The sequence below is a fragment of the Nestor notabilis genome, unplaced genomic scaffold, assembly GCF_000696875.1.
Source record: "Nestor notabilis isolate BGI_N333 unplaced genomic scaffold, ASM69687v1 scaffold13418, whole genome shotgun sequence".
NCBI lineage: Eukaryota > Metazoa > Chordata > Aves > Psittaciformes > Psittacidae > Nestor > Nestor notabilis.
In genome coordinates, this window is record NW_009939679.1 from 1,065 (window position 1) to 16,959 (window position 15,895).

General features: G+C 35.3%; 1 protein-coding gene across 1 annotated transcript in view; it reads right to left on the minus strand.

Moving 5' to 3' along the window:
* Nucleotides 1-786: 786 nt before the first annotated feature.
* DPH6 (diphthamine biosynthesis 6) overlaps nucleotides 787-15,895 on the minus strand; it is a gene marked incomplete at its 3' end in the record, with an annotated part of 83,773 nt that continues 68,664 nt past the window's right edge. The window contains exons 9-12 of the mRNA XM_010019982.1: nucleotides 9,847-9,997; nucleotides 8,461-8,592; nucleotides 4,609-4,738; nucleotides 787-961 (exon numbers count right to left, since the gene is read on the minus strand). Coding sequence (XP_010018284.1) covers nucleotides 787-961; nucleotides 4,609-4,738; nucleotides 8,461-8,592; nucleotides 9,847-9,997 — 588 coding nt within the window. The remainder of the gene's footprint in view (nucleotides 962-4,608; nucleotides 4,739-8,460; nucleotides 8,593-9,846; nucleotides 9,998-15,895) is intronic.

Sequence of the window (15,895 nt, forward strand, 5' to 3'; positions counted from 1 at the left end):
ATTTTTTCTCCTCATAGCACTGTTGCCAGGATCCTACAAGGTCCCTACAGAATTAAGGCGACGTTTGCTGAGCATGAAGTATGAATTCCACAGTTTGCATGAACTACCTACACCTTTCTGCTGCCAGATCCACTTTCACATGCCAGTGCACATCAATTCCAACTGAATACTACAGTCCATGGCCCATTCTGAACTGAGCAAAACCACATGATGATTCCCCAGTGTCCATAAAACTTCATAGTGGACTGAAAAGACAACAATTTAATTGTCCAATTGTTGTCAGGCAAATGACAAACAAAATTTACAGACACAGAATATAACAGTAATACCAATTACTGTTTTAAGATCATTAAGCTTCTGTTTCACAAACAAACAAAATTGATCAACATTTCATCATCACAAAATTATTATAATTTCAAGTAATTTTTGGTCAACTTTTCCCTATTACTGCCTCCTTTTCATACTTTTAAATAGCATGTAATATCCTGCTATTATATGCTATGAAGAACTGAAGAACAATTCTTCAATCTTGCTGTACTTTTAAAAGGGTAAGCAGTACCAAGAACCTCAAAAAATAATTTAACCTGTCTTATGATCACAAAACAAAAGAATGAAGGTTAAGTTTTTGTTTCATCCATAAGTTTTAAAAATACTAATTAAAAATTTTTATTTTTATTTTTACACAGTTTATTTTTCACATTCAGATTGGAAAGAAAGAGACTTTGCAACTGTACTCATTTCAGTAAACTGACACAGAGTTCCCATGAAGTAACAAAGATACCCTACCTTGATGGACTGACTGTAAGGTCCAATGTTAGCAGGTGCCCAGTGGGAAATACTCTGTACATGCATGACCAGTTTTTCATCATGTAACACATCATCTGCTGCAATGTCATATTTATGTGCAAGGCAGTCAATGCAAAACAGCACTCCAACAGGTAACAGGGTTTCCACACATACTCTGAAAACACAAGACAATTTTTTATTTCAAACAGAGTTTGCTTGTACTAACTTTCAGTATTTATTTTCCATGGGGTTTTTTTGTTTGGATACTATGTAATGAAATTTTGTCAGGAACATAAAGCAAAACCTACTGTATTGCAATAACCTGCTTAGCATTAATATTGTTATTCTCTTTCCAAACAATGACCAACTTCAGACTTTCAGCAAGATAATTTCCATTACCAACAAGAAGTCAGCACCATAATCAATGTCTTATTTCCATTTGATTATTTTTATGATGCGTATTACTTCATTAAAAATATTTAATTTCTTTTATTAAAAAACAAAACAAAACAAAAAACAACTCTCGACCACACAACTCTGGAAATGCCAGATAGGTTACGCTAAGCACCCTTTAGACTGAGTGTATCATTATCATATTCTTACCTCCACACATTTTTCACTGAATACCCTTTCAGTGATTGAATTATAGGTTCAGGCTTCCAGAAAGCATCAGCTTTTTTTTGGTTCCTTTACACCCTTCTCACATCTTATCATGCAATATTGAGAATATTTTTCTGTTATACTTCAGGTTGCATGACAGACACACTTGATAACAGGACTGGAAACCTACTTAAGCATTCATTTTAAAAGTTCATTTTTCTTTGCTTCGAGGTAGACTGAGTGCCTGGATGGACAGACAGTCCGTTGCACGCGGCCAGTGAAAAAGAAGGGGGTGGGGTGAGGGGAATCAACATTTCAAAGCCTAAAAAATAATTATATTTCCAATGCATGCATAAAAAAGCTATTTAGCTCCCAGCAGGAGTCCAACAAAAAATTTACTTGTTCTCTTTACATATCATATAACATAACCTTATAAAATTGTTCGCATCTTGCTTACTTCTTCCAAGAAAACTATTTTTCTCCCCTCCTCCCATATGCAAAGACAGTATTTTCTCCTCATTACCATCATCATAAGCATGGATGAATGGATTTTCTGCTTGGACTGGTAAATTTTCAAGACAATTTTGCAAATTTAGTGCAGATCCACACCCTTTGAGTCAGTGCTTCCAGCATATTGCTTGTGAGAACTCCCACAACTAGGTCTCTGTGCGTAATGCAATGATGCAGCCATGCAAACTGCTGTATAATTTTTCTTCTGGACAAAATGCGACATAAATCTGTTTGTTCCATAAAAATAATCATAAAAAGCCATTTTCCTGCAACTTCCTAATCTTTCTACCTGCTATTTTAATGATGGAAGACTATGTGGCTGGCTATGTAAATGTGGAGGCTTAAAACATGCAGCACCATGAGAAATGAAGGAAGCTAAATTGGGAGTGGCTGAGTCATAAGGAGAGCTTAAGATACATAGGAGTGGAGGTTCATTTTGTGTACTTTACAGCTGGGACTATATCCCTCCTCTGAAGACACACAATTCACACTCCCTCCCTCTGAGATTTCGTAATCCTGGACTACATCAACATCTTGAAGAAGCCTCTTCCTGCTCTCTTTTAGGCTTTTCTGCCACCCAGACTGTGCAGCAGAATGTGATTCTATAATGATGATTATTTTAACAATGGCTTTTAACTATTTGCCATGCTATACTTACACCTACACTACACTTCTTATTCTGTAATAGGAGTATAAAATATAGTATTTTACATTTGAAAATTGCTAAACAGTTGATTTTAAAAATATGAACAAGACATGAGGTCTGACCTCATAGTTGACCCTGCTTTGAGCAGGGGACTGGACTAGATGATCTCCAGAGATCCCTTTCAACTTGTACTAACCTATGATCCAGGTTGAATTTTTTGAACTACAGCAGTTCTGCAAACTGAGCATATTATCTCAGATACTTAAGGACATAAATTACTATAATAAGAAATAAGCTCTCTTGACAAAAGCAATAAAGAATTTACAGATGGAAATTAGTTTTAACTTACAAATTAAAAGAAAAAAAAAACCAAACCAGAACAAAAATTTCATGGGCTAGGTGTTTGTTATCCAGTTTCGAATGGAAAAAATACCCCAACAACACACCCTAATAACACAGGAATCACACGCTGCATATCTAGACTATCAAGCTACTTCATCATGTCAGAGGTTGACTTGGATGCAGCACTGAAGATTCTGTAAAGCAGATATTAAAAAGCTATAATTTGGGGATCTATGAATGTGTCCTGGTTTCAGCTGGGATAGAGTTAATTTCCTTCCTAGTAGCTGGTGCAGTGCTGAGTTTTGGGTTCAGTCTGAGAACAATGCTGATAACACACTAGTGTTTTAGCTGTTGCTAAGTAGCACTTACCCTGGTCAAGGACTTTTGAGTCTTTCATGCTCTGCAAGTGAGGAGGGGCACAAGAAGCTGAGAGGCAGCAGAGACAGGACACCTGACCCAAACTAGCCACAGGGCTATTCCATACCACAGCATGTCATCCTCATTATATAAACTGAGGTGAGTTATCCAGAAGGGACTGATCACTGCTTGGGTCAGGCTGGGTATTGGTGAGCAATTGTATTGTGCATCACTGTTTCCTCCTTTAGTTTTATATCTCTCTATTCACTATTTCCATTATTATTATTATTATCATTATTATTACTGGTGGTGGTATTATATTGTACTTAAGTTATTAAACTGTTCTTATCTCAACCCGACGGTTTTATAATCTTTTGATTCTCCTCCCCATCCTGCATAGGGAGGGGGAAAGGAGAGGGGTGAGCGAGCAGCTGTCTGGTTCCTAGTTATCATCTGGGTCTAAACCATGACAGAATAAGAGTGTTAATATCAGTGTATTCAGAATTCCAAAATAATTCCTTTTCATACTTGCATTCTTACTGAATACATAAGTGTAGCTAAGCTACCTACTACCAATCATAATCTGATGGAAACACAAAACATTAAGAACAACCACACAGGATCAAGCCAAAGATCCATCTAGTCCAGTATGCATCTTCAACCACAGCTACGTGCAGCTAAGCAGGGAAAGAAAAGGAGCAGAGTAAGCATATATTGGTAGTCTTGAAATACAAAACTTGGAGGAATGGCAGGGGTTTCTGTTGCCATCCACATGGATACATGGATCTTGACAGGCTGGAGAAAGCAGCACACAAGTTCAACAAGGAACTCATGAAGTTCAACTCCCTCACCTTGGAAGGCACAAACCCATGGCCCATTATATTCTCAGGGCAAATTGGCTTAAAAGCAGCTTTGCAGAGAAGGACCTGGAGGTTCCTGATCCAAGCTGAACATGAGCCAGCAATGTGCCCTTGCAGCAAAGAGGGCTGATGATATCCTGGGCTGCATTCACATGAGTGTTGCCAGCAGGCAAAGGGAGGCAAATTAACAGCAGCAGGTAAAATCCCACCAATGGAAAAGATTTTTCAGTTCAATCAGAGAGAAGAAATGAGAATTGCGGAAGTCTTCTGTAAGTCCATATATGGGGTGCATTTATAAACCTTATAGTATATCTTAAGGCAAAAATTTCTATCCCTAGTGTTTTTGAGTTGAGCAGCCCTGATGTGATTACTCCAAAAAGGTAGCAAAAGTCTAATTCTAAGTCTGTGAGGCACAAACATTTGGACAAAAGCTTCATAAATATGGTAACAAGAATTCAATATATTACAGTGTATCATAAATATACTATAGCAGTAGTCTAATCCTACCTTGCTGGTGGACACAAATCAAATTCTGTCACATAAACTGAATTTATAACACTGAAATCTTTCATGCTCTTCATATACAGATGAACCAAAATAATATCCTTCGGTTTCAATCCCTCTGAAGTCAAATTAGCTGCAGGATAAAAATAATACAGCTGTTAAACACAGAATATTTTAACTGCGTGTAGAAAGACAGCATAGGCATTCTGCTTTTGTACAGCAAAACTAACTGCTAATAACCTATCAGTTGTCTAAACCTGACTGAAGGCTTTACAAGATACTACCTTTCCCCACGTAATATCTATTTTTTTCATGACATTCTTTGTCACTTTAGTTTTCCAAATATAGAGAAACAGAATACAAATAAATTTTGTCCACCCTGCACAGTGGTGAATTCTTGTCCCAAGAAAACATATCATGCATTAATGCACGTAGATATGCTACAGTCCAAATTCCTTTTATCTGTAACTTTCACCATCTTGTATTTTTTGTTTTCAGTCTACGACAGCTAGTAATCTGTAAAAGACTTTGTATCACAAAAAGTACAGAACTGAAAGGGACAATCAGAGGTCCTTTAGAGCATCACCTTCTTCAAAGAGAAGATAAAATATTTATATCGTATTCCAGAGGGATGCTTGTCTAAGCTGGTTTTAACCCCTCACTGCAATAATAATCTGCATAAACAAAGAGTTACAAACGGCAAGACAGAAAATAGAAAGCAGAGGTGGCCACAGAAGAAATGAAGGAAAGATGAGAGCAGAGGAAAGTTCAAGCACAGCTGAAGAAAAGATACTGGGAAGCCAAGATCATCTGAAGGTGTACGCATAGAAAATGCGTAGGAGAATGTATTACTCTTACACAGCAAATACCATAACAAGATACGCAATTAGCTCTGCAGTTTGGATCTTTTGTAACTCACGAGCAATAGAAACTAAATGAAGACAAAATCTTCTCTGAATATAGAACATATATAATAACAACAGTCTCTCATGTGATCTAACTTAAATGAGCTACGTAAAGCTCCTAGTGTAACTTTGGTGATCTTGTCCTTTAATGTTATATCTATAGATTTGCTTTCCAATGGAGAAGTAGAAGAGTACAAAGACAATCTCTGATGGCTGTTGCCTTAGTGATAAACCAGTACTTCTTGTGTAAAACTTTTCTGTGGTTTTAAAGACAGTTCAGGAGAGGGCACACTTCTACAAAGGTTAATTTGGTCACACCAATACTGAATTTTGCTCTAAACGTCTCAGCTTTACTTCATCATACTGCCATTAGTGTTGGCTATCTGAAGGCGGGGGGTTTCTCATTGACAGAAAAAGAAGTGTGTCCTGAGTGATATAACAGATTATACAGCAATTGTCGTAGAACAAGTCAAGATACATCTCCGGAAATATCAGCTGATAAATTAGCACACAATAATAATTCTGTTCAGAAATATAAATGTATTTTAATGCTGCTTGATAGCAATCACTAGGTCAACACCAGCTATGCCATGAGAAGGGTTTTGACCTGCAGTTAAAGGTTCTGAAGCATTATATGGAATACTGGAGGGGATAAAAACCCCAAACCAAACAAACCCAAACTGACCCCTTTGCCCCCAGCTAGAAATTTAAAATGCATAAGCCAAAAAACTCTCTATCTTGTGGACACTTAACAGTATTAGAGCAAGTAGAAGGCAAAGAGATTTAGATAAATTCATAATTTCTGGTTTTATTTTTAAAAATCTTCTTAAAGTAAAAGTACCCCTTTTGCTATATATGAATTAGAGGAATGATGGGAAATAATTTTTCCCTAGCTTGGAAGCAGAACATAATTGATCCCCCAAAACACTTTATTTAGTAGAAAAGCATAAAAGACGAACCAGCTACTAACCCACCACTTGGGTTCTAGACAGCGAGTTCTGCTTACCAAGGAGAGGACTCCAACACAGCACATCTCCAAGATGTACAGGGAAACTATACAGCCTTTCTGCTATATTTCAAGCCATTCACTGTTCCTAATAATTTATAAAATATAAGGCAAGACTCATCCTTACTTAGGCAGAACTGACTAAAAAGAACTGACCCAAAAGATAACATTAGCTAAAGTGCAGACTCATTTTTCTAAAATGTTTATCCAGGATTCTTAGGCTGAGAGCCACAAAATATAGTATCCAAACTATTTATAGGAAGTAGCATTTTGGACTAAATTTTAATGCAATAAAAATCTATGTAGTTCCCTTCAAGACTATGGAACTTTGTCATGTTACAGCTGCACCAGAGCTGCTGCCTACGTACTGCAATCTTTGTCATCTTCCAATCTCATCTACAGAAAAGTTTAACAAAAGAGTTTAAGAAAATAAATGTGAACAGTCATGTACTGGGTTCCCTTCTGTTCTCCTGCTTCACAGAAGAATTCCATCCACTTTACCTGAACAACCATGTTTCATAACTTCTAGTAATAAATTTCCATTTCTGGATCTTTTTGGCAGCACTTACCCTCTTTAGAGGTGATTAAATCAGTTAACCCACCAAAGAGGTTAAAAGGACCATGCTTATTCCATTCTCACAGCACAGAAGACTGAACTGCTGTATAGGTTATATGAGTTCAGAAAAAGCCTTGTGCACATTTGCAGATCAGTTAAATTCTTAGAAAATTGTTTCTTTTGCCATGACACAATCATAATTCATTCAGTCTTCACACTCCCTTCCAAAAAGAGAAAAATGAAAGGAAATGTGAGAACTGACATTTTCTACCAAGGTTCAGAAAATTATCACTTTTTTTTTACTATAATACAGCTAATGCAAGTAATTTGCTGAAAGCAATAGGCTACTGTACTTGTCAGAGACACAATTTTTTTGACAGATGCTAAGGTAAAAATATATAATATTTGTACTGGCAGACTTCCATTCAAATATGAGAACAAAATAAAAAACCACACAACCCTTTTGCTTCAATTTACAGGTTATGCCCAGAAAATTTACACTAAACACTAATGTCTGTTACTAAAAGTTTGATCACATTCACCTTGCTCACTTCCAATCAATCAAAAACTAGCTTATTGACCTTCTACAAAGTGGAACTTATTTGCTTCTGAAAAAAATACTATGGTTTATTATCCTATATTCAATCATGAATATTCAGTTGCACATGCAAAAAATAAGATCTTACAGGACACTCTCTCACACAAATTCATGAACAAGAGTATGAGGCTACCCATTTATATACTAAAAATTATTTCTATTGTTGGGGAAAGAAGCCTGTATAAATATGTTTTAGTTAAAAGTTAGACTAAAAATCCCCAAAAACCCAAAAATGTGACTATTCTATTTTATATGTCATTATCTTGTAAAAGGAAGATATTAAGGAACATGGATTTCATGATTCCCCAGATAGAGATTTCTCCTTTACATTAAGAATATAAATGAGATTTACTGCTACTGACCTAATCCTAGATGCCAAAATGTACATCAGCTTCCTAGAAAACTTAATTTAGAATTATGGTAGCTACAAAAGTGCTTCAGCAAGTAGGCAGCATCCATAGCACACATGCACACTCATACACAAATTATATTGCAAGAAAGCTTTAAAGCAAGTTATAAAGTGAGTAAGTACTGCGGAAATAGTGTTGCTACAACGATATGAACACTATGGCTTTCTAGGGTCTTCAAAAGCCATTCAAATTATGATGTGTTCAATATTAAAGCTGGCAGTCCTGGTATCAATGATTCCAATCAAACGCAAAATGAGATGGCAAACTGACAACCACAACATTCAAAGTTATAAAACTGTATAACAACACAGATTCTTACTTAATACCATATTGAAAACAGTATAGTTAACAGCAGATAATGCATTAACTGAATAAAGCACCTCGAAGAGAAGAAAATGCTTCTCTTGCTGCCTCTTGAGCATTTCTGCCTTTTGATGGAAGGAAGTGAGCAGTGATACCTGAAAACCACTGGTAACCATTCAGGGATTTTCCTGAACTTCCAAATGTCTTAGCTATGGAAAATGAAGAACACTGATTATAATAATGAAAGATTTTAGATTAACCTAGAATACATTTTAAATTGTTAAAGTAAGAAGAACTTTTACAGGAAAAAAAAACAACAAACAAACAGACAACAAACAAACCATGAAACCAATCAAAAACTGTAAAAACACCTTTAAAAAAAATTACAGACAAACAGATACAAACCAAAAACTTAATAGCAAGTGTGCTGGTAACAAAGCTTCAAAATGCTACTTGGCAAATCTTACTCCACCACTGCCTTCAGAAAATATGCCTGCATGTAATATTTAGCTGAGAATTTCAGTACTTTCTCCCTTACAATTTTTGCTCACCTTTTACAATTTTCCTGCCTGTTTTGATGCAGACTTGGCAGAAGGTGTGACACTGAAAAGCTAAAATTTTTGGAAGTATCTAAATGACACAGGAACAGATTTTCAAACTTAAATGCCAAATTTTAATGGAATTTAGGTGTTTAATCTGGTTCTGATAATTTTAGCAAATGCATAACATGTTTAGACATGTTTCCACCAGTCACTTATCCATATTCAATAGCCTAAATACCATTCAATATCAGTTTTATAGTGTGAAACCCTTTTTCAGAAGTTTACTAATCTTTGGGTGTAAGTTAACAGTGATGCTGTGGTATCTCAACGAGGTACCAATCTGTGAACTTGGGTTTATCTTGCATTAATCACCTCATGTTTGAGGCACTTAGGACAAGCGGTAATATCAGGCATGCAATTAGTTACTGCAGCTCACCTAATACACAGTAATTTGCTAGGCTGCTAAACTCAATCACACATGTCACGCTGAGGTTGCTTGACTGAGGACAGACTATATACACTATAATGAAGTTAAATAGTTGTGTTTTGTACTTAGTTTTATAGTTTGCTTTCCTATCTTCAATTTAAAAATAATAGAGTATGGGTACAGGTGCTCAAATGAATGATTATATAGTAATTATAAATTTCATTCAAGCAAACAAAACACATTAATGTGTGCTTTCTGAAAGACAGAAATAAAAAATTTGGATATGCTCCTTCTGTAACATAATTCAAAATGTATCATTACTACAGATCTATCGATTCCTATCACAAAACCACATTGTAGTAGGATCTCTTTTTTTCAGACTGGTTATTAAAGGTCATGAACACTCTTTTCAGGACTATTCTTAAAATGCACCCCACCACAGCATGAAATATTCAATATTATTTGAATGTTAATGAAAGCTGCGCAAAACTCACTGAAATCCAAAGAATTATGATTCGAAGACCTCCAGATGACTGGAATGTTTTTCTGTGGTTCATCCTCTTCTAATGAAGGGAAAATATCATCATCACTGCAGGTTACCTTACAAGAACAGCTCTTGACCATAAACGTACCTGAAGATTCCCCCTGCTTCAGACAAACATTATAAAATAAGCAAGTAAACAGCATGCCAAGCAGTATGAAATCAGCACATTTTATCGTTCATTCAGATTTTTGCTTGTAGTTATAAAAAATACCATAGCTCAATGGGTACCTAAGCTTAGAATAATTTGCAGAACAGCAGCATTAGGATTTCCCACTATTTAGATAGCAGAAATTTGTAGAATACAATGTGATGCTGCTGACATACCGTATGGAATAAAAATGCAGATGGAGTAGTAAATAAGGATAACAGATATGAAAAACAATGAGACTCAGGGTAAGAAACAGAAAGAATACTATGATGAAGAAACCCTATTCCACAATTATATACAGGACAACTATGTTTCCTAAATTAAGTGAAAAAAAAAACCAAAAGTGCAAAATTTGATAACTAACACTGTTACTAAATACTTGAAACAGCAAAAGACTAACAAGAAAGTTTTAAAACTTTGTGGAACACAATGAATGCAGTCTTTCTCACAAAGACTATCCCTTTCATCCCTTTCATCAAACTCAACATGGTTAGGGATGCTTAAGAGTTTTGAGATACAGAAAAGAGAATTTCCCAAGATTTATACATCAAAATAATTTTTTAACAAGGAAGGAAAATAATTCACTGTACCTTCTCTTCTTCCCAAATACTTTCTTAGGCCTAGGAAGAGAAAACTACCCAACACACTTTTTAAAGCAAAATACACAGGCAGAGTGTGTACTGACCAGTTTTCCAAAATTTCATGTGGATTATATTTTCAGCAAGTCACATAATTACAACATACATACATTTTTTTTTATATTTTAGAGCAATCAGAACCCCTACTCTCTTCCATCTGATTTTCCCAGGCAGCCTAATCTGCAGAGCGTGTTGACTGTGGGATCACCAGCTTGTCTGATACTACTTGTCTTCATCTAAAACTAGTAAGAATTATCACAGAATTTATCCATAAACCTTAACCAAACATCATTGCATGCTACAATTCCAGATTCTATCAATTAATCTTCTGCTCAAAAGGTCTCAAATTTCATATAGTGTCTAAAGTCTGCATTTTACTGCCAGCTAAATTCACAAAAATTAATGATAAAGCCAAATAAAGCAAGATAAAAAGCTGACAAAATATGAAGGCTTTGGCAATTCTTAAATATGGATTAGAGACTGCTTAATATTCTTCTAATGTACTATTTATAGTACACTATAAAATTAGTGTGCTATCTATAAAATTTCCACGTAAAATGTCTATGAAAAAGTTTTCTCTTGATATTAAGCCAAAAAAAAAAAAAAAAAGCGAGGAAAAAAAGGCAGAAAACTATAGTACACATGAGACGTCTGCAATGAGATTCAGCACTTACATCGATATTTGACTTCACTTGAAAGAAAAAGGATCCAGTTAAGTTAAAGCAGTGTATTTTGAAATTCTCAGGAAAAGCTAAATTACAAAAAGGTCATTACCTATGAGAGGCAACTCAGCTCTGGTGCCTCTTAAAGGGTTCATGGGAAGTTTTAAAAGCACTGTAAACACTAAAGCTATGTTCTAAGAAGGGCTGATGTTCTTTGATTGGACCTCATTTTATTCATTCCTCCAAGAAAGGCATGAAAGTCAAGGTAATAATCTACTTCATGTGAACCAACTGTACGTGAGAAGTTAAAAGAAGTCAACTAAATGTAACATAATCGCACAAAGATGAAAACTGCAAGTTAGCACAAACATGACATGCATTTCAACATTACAATATGCAAGCATCCAACAGCATCTATACCACCTTCCACTCATTGAATTACACCTTCAACTACCACTGTCAGTTGATACATTTTGCTGTTACCCTGAGGGCTGCCTGATGGCCCCTAACCCTTCAGGTATGACTTAGAAAATAAAGGAGCAGGAACACATATCTAATTGACAGAGAGCTAGATTATACTACGAGAACCAAGAAATGAAAGAAAAAAGAAAATGAAGTTTCTATTTTAGGTTTTATCCATGAGCCCTCACTTTATAGAAATATAAAGACTGTATAGAAGCATGAAGTGCTACCTTTTCCTTCTTGCAAATTGTTGTTTTACTGAGTTACTTGCTTTCACTGAGTAATCTGTAATGAAACAATCAATTTACATTGTAGCACAGGCATTCCCTGAGTACTTATGTGACACAGAGTTTGCACGTTTTGGTCCTACCCCCTGAGTAAGCATGCACTGACACAGTGCTATGAATGATACTATCACATGCTGCGTTGGGTTTTGCTTTCACATCACCTGGATTTTAACTTCAATATGGTACAACAATCCATCACTAAACAAAAAATGCTAACTGGAAATGGAACAGTTCCAGCCTGCCAGTGTCACAGCCACTTTGTTTCTTGCTTAAGCTTTACATAATTACCTTTCAAGAGCTGTGGAGCTACAGATATCTTACCTAGGTACTATTAGAGACCTGTAACTTCTCTCCATTCTATAACCCTGAGGACTGAATTTATACGCTCTGCAAGTGAACACGAAAAGAGCACCTATTCCATTTTTACACCATCTGTGAGAATTGTTCTTTCAACTATTTTTCTAAAAGTGCTTTCTGCAAAATGTGCTTCCTAAAAAAAAAATAACGGGGATGTGGTGAGATACACAGACTGCATCACAACTGGTTTGGTGTAGCCTACAGAACTCCCTGTAGCTTTGCAATTTGTTAATACTACAAATATCCAAAATTGATGATGTGTGAAATTTTCCTGTCATTGACAGTCACATCCCTTTTTCCTAGACAAGTCAATATTTCATAAATTGTTAAGCTTATATTAATATTGCTTCACAGATGTAAATAAAATTAAACATCTGTGTTTCCACACATAGATAAAGAAGCTGGTCAGCTGCAAAATTTTTGGAAATTACTAAGAAATACTAGAAATCCTACAATGTGACTTACATATATTAAAGACCGCAAAAGTAATTATAGACTACTGTTGATTTGAATGCCTATGATACATCACAATGATTCATTCAAGGCTGATTCCCACAATGCTCCATAAACATAGGTAATCAATCATTTTCCACAGCAGCACAGGTGCAGGCTACAGCAGAAGTATTAGGTGTGGAACCTGGCACTAGATGAACAACAGGCTCAATGCCAGCCTAAGTAGAGCTGCCAGACTCTGTTTAGTAGTTATATTCGAATCTCATACAAATGTTGGTCTTCCATTCCTATTGACAGAGAAAGCAATCTAAGAACTTAAAAGTTATAGACTGCCACAAACAGAGTAACTTTCCCTGTATAATATTCTTATCACTCTAAGAACAAAACAAAACAAAAAAACCAAACAAAAAAGACCCAAACAAAAACAAAAAAAAAAATCAACCTTGCTATAATGGCATTTTAATTAAATCCTACAGAACCTATTTTATCACATAACATTTTCATGTAACTTCACAGAAGCAATATATTTTCCCATTTGTTCCACTGTTTCTCCCACACCCACTGTACATTGTGATACCAACCTAATTTTGGATCAGAGCCTGCATGCATGCATATGCTTAACTATATTCACATAACTCATGTCACTGATGCACGTGCACCCAGAATGAAGTTAAGCAAATGCATGAGTGTTCCAAGATCCAAATTCTCCTGTTGAAAAAGCCTTGGAGCTAGGACTTTGACTGATATAGCTGAAATTCCATGCAGTGGTCTTTTATGAAAACAACAGATTGCCTTCTTAAAAAGCTTACATTCTCCACTACAGAAACTGGTATAAAAACCTATCACAACACAATTGTAAAACTGATAGTTATACCACTGAGCAGCAGTGAGAATACAGTGGGGCAGAGAGCTCAGAAGACATAAGGAGAGACTATGATAATCCCTTTATTCTTTGTGGTGTACCTTGATAACAGAACTCCTTGAAATAAATACAATGAGATCACATGTCCTTGCAGTATTTCAAGTACAACACACAGACTCATAAGAAAGTCAGTCCTTTACTCTGAGAGACTTTCAAATAGAGTCTCCTCATTGTGAAAAGAGAACAAAAAAAATATCAGAGAACTGGACTGAATCTGCAGTCAAATGGAACAGGAAAGAAAATCTTTTATTTACTATCTTAGTGTCTGAAACAAATCAGTGTATAAAAAATGCAGTACTTGTTACTAAGTTTTGGAAACATAACTACAAGGTTTATCTATATTCTTATGATGTGGAAAAGAAACCAAAGGTTACCTAGGGGAAGTATCAATGATGACAAAGTATTCAAAAAATGCCACCCACAAAACATATTTTGCAACTCGAAATTCTTTCCTGTTCCCCCTGACATGACTTACAATGTTTAATTCTACAGCTAAAGTTCTAAATGGAGATTAATTAAAGTAACTCAGGCCAGAAGGAACTGGACAGAAAGAGGCTACAAAATTAAATCAAGCCTAACCTGCTGGATTATTCTCCTTTAGTACACAAGGAATGTAAAAATCTCCCAAAGACCTTTTCTAACTTTTACAAGTGTTTTTAAAATCATCTCTAAATTGACCTGTGAAATAGATTTGTTGATGTTTAACAGGGGCATAACTGCTGCACTTCTGAAATGTGTTCCACCCACATAGGTCAAGATTTTTTACAAACAGGAAGACAAATAAGCCTTACAATATCAACATATGATAGGTAAATATAATGCAATAGTATGCTACAAGAAAGAGCAGCAGTTAAGGACACGATTCCCATCTCTTAAAGGCAAACAAGCTCCATTCTTTTACAAAGTGTAGAAAGAAAATTACACAATTCCCTCTAATTCTGGACTATCCCTAACTCTCTGCACATAAGCAGAGGTTCCCATGGCTTTAATTTCTGCTTCAGATGATTCAAATGCCAACACAACAGAGTAACAGAAGAGCATAATATGGGAAAAAATAAAACTATTTTGCAAGGTTGTTGTGCTGTCAGAATAATAAAAAAAATGTTTCATAGTTGTATTTTATTCTATATTCAAAATTAATTTTGTATTGAATAAAAAAGGTGATACTTGTTTTAAAGATTCTGAAGCATGCTTCAGAAATTTCTTCACCCTCAACAAAAAACATTCTACATTTTAAATGTACAAAGTGGCAGTCTTACTGTCAAAGTAAAATATTGATGAAGCTAGGTATCCATATTATGTATATTAGACTGGTGACCTTGTTCTTTTACCAGGAAGTAAATGAGGCATTCCCGAATTTTGAGCGTGTGCTTTCTTAGCATTATTGTTTATACTTTTTTTTTTTGTAAAATAGCTACAAAAAAGTTATCCTAACCTGTGTTTACCAAACTTTTAATAATGTTTTAATAACGTAATATTATATTTATCACTTTAGCCTTTTCTGTGTCACTGGGTGTTTTAAGGAAAAAAAAAAGCTTCAATTATTATGCAAAAACACATCTTGAAGTTCCACAGTAACGTATTAAATCAGAACACTGAGTAAAATGTTATTTTCCCCCAGGCACAAGGATTCGTTTTGCTGCCAGAAACAATTTGAAACAAAATTCTACGCAGGCTTTGTAGTTAAACATGAGGAGGTTTAGCTGAAGAAAATGCATTATAGAGGAGGAAAACTAGCAGACACTAAGGTACAGTAGCTATAATTGCATAACGATTATAATAGTAAATTCAAAATCATAAAATTAACACCTGTGGCACATAACAAAGAATGAATATACAAACAAAGTTAAAAATATGCATGTATCAGTTGAAATGATAACAAAACTGATGTCATAATACTTATTAGAATTACACATCACTGTGCAGTCTATTAATGGTTTCTACAATGTGCTTACACAATTGGCTACTTTTGCACATTTTTCATAATGGAGGTTTTTTTGCCTAGTTTTCAGTAATCCCTTGAAAGCCTGAAACTAAAGTTAGTTCTTCTAAAGCAGTGTTTCCCTGAAG